This window comes from Charadrius vociferus, unplaced genomic scaffold, assembly GCF_000708025.1.
Source record: "Charadrius vociferus isolate BGI_N301 unplaced genomic scaffold, ASM70802v2 scaffold289, whole genome shotgun sequence".
Taxonomy (NCBI): Eukaryota; Metazoa; Chordata; class Aves; order Charadriiformes; family Charadriidae; genus Charadrius; species Charadrius vociferus.
In genome coordinates, this window is record NW_009650171.1 from 93,207 (window position 1) to 102,837 (window position 9,631).

At 45.4% G+C, this 9,631-nt stretch overlaps 1 protein-coding gene across 1 annotated transcript in view; it reads left to right on the plus strand.

Annotated features, from left to right (window-relative positions):
• The window catches only part of CDON (cell adhesion associated, oncogene regulated), a 51,632-nt gene that overhangs the window by 28,280 nt on the left and 13,721 nt on the right, over positions 1–9,631 (plus strand). The window contains exon 14 of the mRNA XM_009892553.1: positions 8,710–8,832. Coding sequence (XP_009890855.1) covers positions 8,710–8,832 — 123 coding nt within the window. The remainder of the gene's footprint in view (positions 1–8,709; positions 8,833–9,631) is intronic.

Sequence of the window (9,631 nt, forward strand, 5' to 3'; positions counted from 1 at the left end):
GCTCTGCCAAAACCTCCGACGCAAGGGCGGAAATATTTCAAATTTCAACTTAAAACTGCACTTTACTACTAAATTACCATTTTTGGGGGGGAGGGGGAGAAGGGAAGAAGGCGCTATTTTCAATTCGAGCACGGTCGGAAGCATTTGCTGTGAAACGCGTAGAGGAACACGTGGCTTAAGGTATTTTTTGCCATAAATCACTTGTTCTTCGCGATCCCCCCCCGACCCCGTTACCTTTGAATTAATCTGGTTTTGGACGGGGAATTTGATCGTGAAACGACTGCGGGAGTTGCGGCAAAAGCGTTGTATCAGCTAAACACTTGCCGTAGGCGCTCCTTACCGGTGCCTGTTAAGTCCTGTCTTTCGAGACATTCAAAAACTCTGCAGAAAGGTGGTTTTGGGGTGGTTTTGGGGTGGTTTTGGGGTGGTTTTGGGGTGGTTTTGGGGTGGTTTTGGGGTGGTTTTGGGGTGGTTTTGGGGTGGTTTTGGGGTGGTTTTGGGGTGGTTTTGGGGTGGTTTTGGGGTGGTTTTGGGGTGGTTTTGGGGTGGTTTTGGGGTGGTTTTGGGGTGGTTTTGGGGTGGTTTTGGGGTGGTTTTGGGGTGGTTTTGGGGTGGTTTTGGGCCGTTATTACTTTTAGAAGCAGAAGAGACAGTGTTGACTTTTAAGTTAGTGGCTGATTTCACAAAGCATGTCTAATCAAATGCTGGTAACTAATCTGGACTAGTCTGTAATCCAACAGTCAAAAAAATGAATAACCAAACAAAGCTTTATTACCACACAGTCAATGTTCACTTCAACAAGAAATATTAGTTAGAAAATAACACCGATCCTTTTTGGTCCTACAACTTTTTTTTAAATTATTATTTTGAAATCTTATTCTAATGTTGATGATTGAATCACAATGATAGATCAGTAATCACAGATCAACAATCCTGGTCATTTAACTTCTGCCAGTCTCACAGCAGGTGTGTTTTCTTACGCCCATTCCTACCTCATGAGGAGTCATTAAATTAGTTCATGACCATACCCAAATGCCTTCCCCCTCCACAAAAGAATTTTTAAAGATATATTTTCCTAGGTAAATATGCAACTTAGTTTTGGAATTTGAATTTTCAAAGCATGGAAGGCATTTTAAGCATGCACCTATCCCAAAGGACAGCTGCCAGAAGGGAAGCGTTTGTCAGTCAAAGTGTATTCTTCTAAAGTAGACTCTAAACGGAAGCTGCATTAACCTAGGACAAATTTCTGCATGCAGTCTGAAAAGTCTCAAATTGAAGTTCTCTTAGCATTTACAGAGCAGGAAATTTGTTCTGGATGAAGTCAATGTGTCATTGTCCTGCTCTTTGAGACAGTGGAACCTAATGGATAGCACAAAACATACAGAAAAGCATTCCTAGGATGCAAGCAACTGGCAGGGAGAAAGGTGGGGGGAAGAAAGCAGTGCAACTAAGACTGCTTTACAGGGGAAGTACAATTTCAACCCTTTTTGATTTAATAGATGGTATTCAGATTCCCCTCAGTTTTGGGAGTAGGGAGGAAGGTGAGCAGCACAAAAAAGTTTTAGGGTTTTTTTTTATTTTTTTATTTTTTGTGTGTGTTTGTTTTGGACACATTTAACGAAACGTGGTCAGTTTGATCTGTTAAACTAAAATGGTAGACCAGCTTAAGTCGACACTGAGCTCTGACAATCAAGCCCAGGGAACCAGTGAAGGAACTTGTATGAACTTACAGCGCAAACCGTCAGCAGACTGGGAAGAGTTTTGAGGGTTACGGTAAATGTTCAAGAGGGCAATGGTCTGAAATACAAAACGCAACAACTTTATATTATGGAAAATAATTTTAACAAGAAACCGGTTTCCTTTAGGGTCGCTTTAGCCGAGTCTGTGCTGAAAAGAGAGGTGGTTATTCTCTCCCAAGAAGGAGAACTTTCACTTAGCTGGTGGCCTTTCTGAATCAACCTAACACTGTAAATAATAGAGATCTCATGATGCTCCATTATTGTATTTTATTTTTTTTTTTAATTTTATTCACCAACATAGAGGGGTTTTGCAAGATTTCAGGTAGGTATGTAATAGATGGCATCCAGACGCAGTATTCAAGTTACAAGCATAGTAATTTGAATCTAGTTTTACTGAGTGGTTTCTTAGTAGCAAAACCCCAGGAAAAGAAGTAATACAATAATTACAGCATAACATGAAATCTCCATTTTCCTAAAAGCGTTAAGATGAGAGAAAACCCACAGTTTTGGGAAACTTACCGTACATCACATATATACCTATTTTTTTTTTATTTTGGTTAAATCAAGAATTTGAGAAATGTCTGCAGGTTAACCCTCTAAATGAATGCAGAGTTACTAAGAAATGAGGTTCACTCTGCAGTGCAAAAGAGAAACTGCATCAAGTCCAATTTATGCAGTCAGTTCTGCATTCTGAATTGCACACATTTGACAAGTTCTTGATCTATGCGCAAGAAGAGTTCCGTCACTTGTCCTGTTTGCAACAGCTTTATGTCAGCAGCTCAGAAGCCAACATTATTTTCTCATAATTAGGAGTGGGCTCTTTAACACCATTCTTTAAAAAAATTTCTCCAACTGTGGGACTTACAGTGTGAGCCGTCAGCCGTCTGTGCACTGTTTTGGGGGTTACGATAGATGTTTTGAATCAAGATGGTCTGCGGGGAAAAAAAATAAAAAGGGGAATTCTACTGGCTGCTGTGCATATAATAGACAATTGCAAAGAGACAACTTGTTTGCAAACAGCTAAAAGTAATATTTTAAAGACTTCCTTTTGTATTTGCAGAATATCTTCCAAAATTGCATCCAGACCATCATATTATGAAAACAGTTTTAATTAACCACCAAGAAAGAGCTGCATTTGTCTCAACAGCTATCCTCAAAATGGGAATTGCGAGGCACAGTAACCTAAGATGTCAAACTACATGATATTATGGACATGTCTAGCTTTCAAGACCAGATTCATTACTGTAAGTCTGGGGGGAGGGAGGGAGGGGAAGTAGTGTTATGTGCACAGCATATAATACATAATGCCACCAAGTCTAAAACATTACACCAGACAGTAAAGTTTTTAGGCAAGAACTAAGTCTTATTTTGTGCATCAAGAATTTCTTGGTGGAATTTCTGTTTAAATAATATAATAGCATCATAGGTTCACAGGTTTCCGATCCTTCAAATAAGGACAATATCCTTTTAGCCCTTCTGCTTTTTACTTGAAGAATTAGCCCAGGCAGACTTGAAACCTTACATTTGTACCGTTCTTCTTAAAATCAAGTTGTCTGAAAAAACAAACCATGTTTAAGTTAGTAAACTAATATTACAAAAAAATTCCAAACGTCCACATCACTGTAAGCAGCTCAAAAATTGGAATTTGATTACTTAAAATACAAGCTCAACGTTAGTTAGTACAAATCACAATCCCCAAATAATTTTATCTTACACATTATTATTAGTCACAGTAAGAATTCAGAACTTAAAGAAGTCACAGGACCAGCAATGTCATACCTACATACGCTGCCCACTTAACATGTAAAAAATGCATAACATCACATTTAAAAAAAAAAAATATAAATAAATCACACACTTGTTTTATCACGGGTATGGTCATACCAACCAAAGCTTTGTGCTTCCATGGCCCAGGTTTTAAATACCTATGCCTGGCGTTGCTCCTCGCTCTTTTTCGGCAGCTTTAAGCCAAAGCAAAGGCGGATCGACCCCGTCCCGCATCGATTGGGCTGAATTTCTCTCTTTGGAAGGTCCCGGAGATGGAATTTGAAACGGGAGATTGAATTTTAAAGGGAAATGCATTCTGACGGCAGTTGTTTAAATGTTTTTTTTCCTCGCTAATGGTGCACGGAGAGGACAGTTCGAGTGCCTGTCCCCATTCCAGTTCCACTAATGGTTCCAAACGGAAACCTAAAACCTGCCGGAGTAATTACCGAAAGGAATGTTTGGGGGTGGGGGAGACGGGAAAACCCGGTTATGAATCTGGGGAAAAAAGAGGCGATTTAGGGAAAAGCCGGTTCCAGCTTCGAGCCAGGGCTTGTCCACCCTCCCTCGGGACGGAGCTGCCACCCTGCCCTCCCGAAACCCCCGAAATGGGATGGGGTCCTCCCGGGGACCCCGATATCGGCACCCCGAAAGCCCCAAACCGCGGTGGGGTCCTCCAGGGTACCCCAATATCTGCACCCCAAAACTCCCGAAATGCTGTGGGGTCCAATATCTGCACCCCGAAACCCCCAAACTGAGATGGGGTCCGATATCTGCACCCCGAAACCCCCAAACTGAGATGGGGTCCGATATCTGCACCCCGAAACCCCCAAACTGAGATGGGGTCCGATATCTGCACCCCGAAACCCCCAAACTGAGATGGGGTCCGATATCTGCACCCCGAAACCCCCAAACTGAGATGGGGTCCGATATCTGCACCCCGAAACCCCCAAACTGAGATGGGGTCCGATATCTGCACCCCGAAACCCCCAAACTGAGATGGGGTCCGATATCTGCACCCCGAAACCCCCAAACTGAGATGGGGTCCGATATCTGCACCCCGAAACCCCCAAACTGAGATGGGGTCCGATATCTGCACCCCGAAACCCCCAAACTGAGATGGGGTCCGATATCTGCACCCCGAAACCCCCAAACTGAGATGGGGTCCGATATCTGCACCCCGAAACCCCCAAACTGAGATGGGGTCCGATATCTGCACCCCGAAACCCCCAAACTGAGATGGGGTCCGATATCTGCACCCCGAAACCCCCAAACTGAGATGGGGTCCGATATCTGCACCCCGAAACCCCCAAACTGAGATGGGGTCCGATATCTGCACCCCGAAACCCCCAAACTGAGATGGGGTCCGATATCTGCACCCCGAAACCCCCAAACTGAGATGGGGTCCGATATCTGCACCCCGAAACCCCCAAACTGAGATGGGGTCCGATATCTGCACCCCGAAACCCCCAAACTGAGATGGGGTCCGATATCTGCACCCCGAAACCCCCAAACTGAGATGGGGTCCGATATCTGCACCCCGAAACCCCCAAACTGAGATGGGGTCCGATATCTGCACCCCGAAACCCCCAAACTGAGATGGGGTCCGATATCTGCACCCCGAAACCCCCAAACTGAGATGGGGTCCGATATCTGCACCCCGAAACCCCCAAACTGAGATGGGGTCCGATATCTGCACCCCGAAACCCCCAAACTGAGATGGGGTCCGATATCTGCACCCCGAAACCCCCAAACTGAGATGGGGTCCGATATCTGCACCCCGAAACCCCCAAACTGAGATGGGGTCCGATATCTGCACCCCGAAACCCCCAAACTGAGATGGGGTCCGATATCTGCACCCCGAAACCCCCAAACTGAGATGGGGTCCGATATCTGCACCCCGAAACCCCCAAACTGAGATGGGGTCCGATATCTGCACCCCGAAACCCCCAAACTGAGATGGGGTCCGATATCTGCACCCCGAAACCCCCAAACTGAGATGGGGTCCGATATCTGCACCCCGAAACCCCCAAACTGAGATGGGGTCCGATATCTGCACCCCGAAACCCCCAAACTGAGATGGGGTCCGATATCTGCACCCCGAAACCCCCAAACTGAGATGGGGTCCGATATCTGCACCCCGAAACCCCCAAACTGAGATGGGGTCCGATATCTGCACCCCGAAACCCCCAAACTGAGATGGGGTCCGATATCTGCACCCCGAAACCCCCAAACTGAGATGGGGTCCGATATCTGCACCCCGAAACCCCCAAACTGAGATGGGGTCCGATATCTGCACCCCGAAACCCCCAAACTGAGATGGGGTCCGATATCTGCACCCCGAAACCCCCAAACTGAGATGGGGTCCGATATCTGCACCCCGAAACCCCCAAACTGAGATGGGGTCCGATATCTGCACCCCGAAACCCCCAAACTGAGATGGGGTCCGATATCTGCACCCCGAAACCCCCAAACTGAGATGGGGTCCGATATCTGCACCCCGAAACCCCCAAACTGAGATGGGGTCCGATATCTGCACCCCGAAACCCCCAAACTGAGATGGGGTCCGATATCTGCACCCCGAAACCCCCAAACTGAGATGGGGTCCGATATCTGCACCCCGAAACCCCCAAACTGAGATGGGGTCCGATATCTGCACCCCGAAACCCCCAAACTGAGATGGGGTCCGATATCTGCACCCCGAAACCCCCAAACTGAGATGGGGTCCGATATCTGCACCCCGAAACCCCCAAACTGAGATGGGGTCCGATATCTGCACCCCGAAACCCCCAAACTGAGATGGGGTCCGATATCTGCACCCCGAAACCCCCAAACTGAGATGGGGTCCGATATCTGCACCCCAAAACCCCCAAACTGTGCTGGGGTCCTCCCGAGGACCCCCATATCTGTGCCCCAATACCCCCAAACTGAGATGGGGTCCCATATCTGCATCCCGAAACCCCCAAACCACGGTGGGGTCCTCCCGGGGACCCCAATATCTGCACCCCAAAACCCCCGAACTGTGGTGGGTCCAATATCTGCGCCCCGAAACCCCCGAATCGCAGTGGGGTCCCCCTGGGGACCCCCATATCTGCTCCCCACCCCCCGAAATGCGGTGGGGTTCAATATCTGCACCCCGAAACCCCCAAACCGCAGTGGGGTCCTCCCGGGGACCCCCATATCTGCTCCCGGGTTTGGGTCCCGGGGAGATTTGAACACAGTCCCCTCCCGCCGAACGGCTTGTTGTATTTTGTGGGGTGGTTTTGTTTGGTTTTGGGTTTTTTTTTTTTTTAATTTATTTTTTTTTATTAAGGCTTAAATCAGTAGGTGGGACGACAGTTTCTTAGAAACAGTGGAAACAGTTCAAGGTGGTATTTTCCAAGAGGGATTAAGAGCACTCAAACAGTTAATTAAACTCCCTTAAAAATAAAAAAAAAAAAAAAAAGGTCGCTGTTTATTAAAATTTGTCACAAGCCGGTGAAAGTAAAAACCGAGAGTGATTTATGTTGAAGCGCTCAGTACTTCAGGAGGGCGTCTAAATGAAATGCTGGCCGGGAGCCAGCGCTGACAAAACCGTCCCGTTAGAGAGGATTGCTTGGCCGGGGAGGCGGTTCTCCCGCATTTCCTAATAAATATTTACTAATAATTATTAGTCAAATATGAAAAAATCGTAGTAAAAATTGAAAATAGTAAATAGCCAGCATAAGGCACCCTAAACCCATCTTTCCATCCATCTTTTCTTCTAAGAGTCATCCATTCTTCTAAGAGTCTCTTCCGCAGGGCAACGTGAGTCTTATGATTTCAGATAAACCCATCTTTCCATCCGTTACGTATTTTGGAGAACGCAGAAATTTGACTTCAAATCAGCGGATTTTAAAGGAGCAGACGCTGAAAGCTTTGGATGTCGGGTTTCGGAGTTTAGCTTCTTCTTGGGTTTGTAGAAAACCCTCTTTATTTTTTTTTTTTAAATTGAAATTACCGGAACCCTCATGCACTTTTCTTCCTCGAAAGGTTCTTCAAAGAGTCTCTTTCGCAGGGCAACGTGAGTCTTATAATTTCAGATAAACCCATCTTTCTATCCGTTACGTATTTTGGAGAACGCAGAAATTTGACTTCAAATCAGCGGATTTTGAAGGAGCAGACGCTGAAAGCTTTGGATGTCGGGTTTCGGAGTTTAGCGACTTCTTGGGTTTGTAGAAAACCCTCTTTATTTTTTTTTTTTAATAGAAAATACCGAAACCCTCACGCACTTTTCTTCCTCAAAAGGTTCTTCTAAGAGTCTCTTTCGCAGGGCAACATGAGTCTTATGATTTCAGATAAACCCATCTGTCCATCCGTTACGTATTTAAGAGAACGCAGAAATTTGACTTCAAATCAGCGGATTTTAAAGGAGCAGACGCTGAAAGCTTTGGATGTCGGGTTTCGGAGTTTAGCGACTTCTTGGGTTTGTAGAAAACCCTCTTTATTTTTTTTTTTTAATAGAAAATACCGAAACCCTCATGCGCTTTTCTTCCTCGAAAGGTTCTTCTAAGAGTCTCTTCCGCAGGGCAACGTGAGTCTTATGATTTCAGATAAACCCATCTTTCCATCCGTTACGTATTTTGGAGAACGCAGAAATTTGACTTCAAATCAGCGGATTTTAAAGGAGCAGACGCTGAAAGCTTTGGATGTCGGGTTTCGGAATTTAGCTTCTTCTTGGGTTTGTAGAAAACCCTCTTTATTTTTTTTTTTTAAATTGAAATTACCGGAACCCTCATGCACTTTTCTTCCTCGAAAGGTTCTTCAAAGAGTCTCTTTCGCAGGGCAACGTGAGTCTTATAATTTCAGATAAACCCATCTTTCTATCCGTTACGTATTTTGGAGAACGCAGAAATTTGACTTCAAATCAGCGGATTTTAAAGGAGCAGACGCTGAAAGCTTTGGATGTCGGGTTTTGGAATTTAGCTTCTTCTTGGGTTTGTAGAAAACCCTCTCTTTATTTTTTTTTAATAGAAAATACCGAAACCCTCATGCACTTTTCTTCCTCGAAAGGTTCTTCAAAGAGTCTCTTTCGCAGTCTTACGAGACTCTTATGAGTCTTATGATTTCAGATAAACCCAGAAATTGTTAAGAAAGATTTTTGTGCCGTAACCCCCCCGCGTTTGATGGAGAAAGACGCTTGATTTTATTTATTTAGTATTATTTTTTTTCTCTCCCTCACCGGTAGGTACGAAGCAATGGCACCTGATAAATCACCTGCAGCCGGAAACCTCGTACGACATTAAAATGCAGTGCTATAACGAAGGCGGCGAAAGCGAGTACAGCAACGTGATGATCTGCGAAACCAAAGGTGAGTGCGGCCGCCGCCGTCGGGACGGTGTGAAGGTGGCGGTTTTGGGGCACGAAATAACCTCTGCGTCGAATTTGGGGTTGTTTTTTTTGGTTTTTGGGGTTTTTTTGCAGCGCCGTGACGACCGTAATTTTTCTGGAATGTTTTGGAGGATTGTTTTGTCTTTCCAAGCTGGGGATTGTTTTGAAGATGTGGAAACGGATACGTTGCGCTCCGGAGAAAGGCTTTTAGCAAAGCTCTGCAGATTTGCCCGGCTTGAGAGATAGGATTGTTGTTCTGGGCTGAGGTTTTGGGGTTTTTTTTTCCTTCTTCCGCTGCGCCGATAGCCTCTCCTTAGGAGACGACCGCCCTCTTGAAGACGACAGAGTTGATTTGTACGTCTGTTTTGTGTCTCGGGGGCTCCGTGACACGTTGTGTAAGTGCGGACCGCGGACCGTGTTGGCTGCCGCCAGCGCTGATCCCGCGTGCCTCTGGCACCAAGTTTGTGCTGTTCGCTGGAAGGGTCAGATCTGGCAGGCACATTTATTTTGCAAAGGATTCCTGTCTCCTCTCATCTCGAAAACCAAGGGAGGCTGTAAAGGGAAAACGCAGGCAGCAAACTTCAAATGCAGTGCTATGAAAAAATGGTGGGTTTTTTTTTTTTTAAAAAAAAAAAGGGAGAAAAGCCCTTTTTTTAAAAAAAGGGGAGAAAAGCCCGTTTTTAAAAAAAAAAAAAGGAGAAAAGCCCTTTTTTAAAAAAAAAAAAGGGAAAAAACCCCTTTTTTTTAAAAAAAAAAAGGAGAAAAGCCGTTTTTTTAAA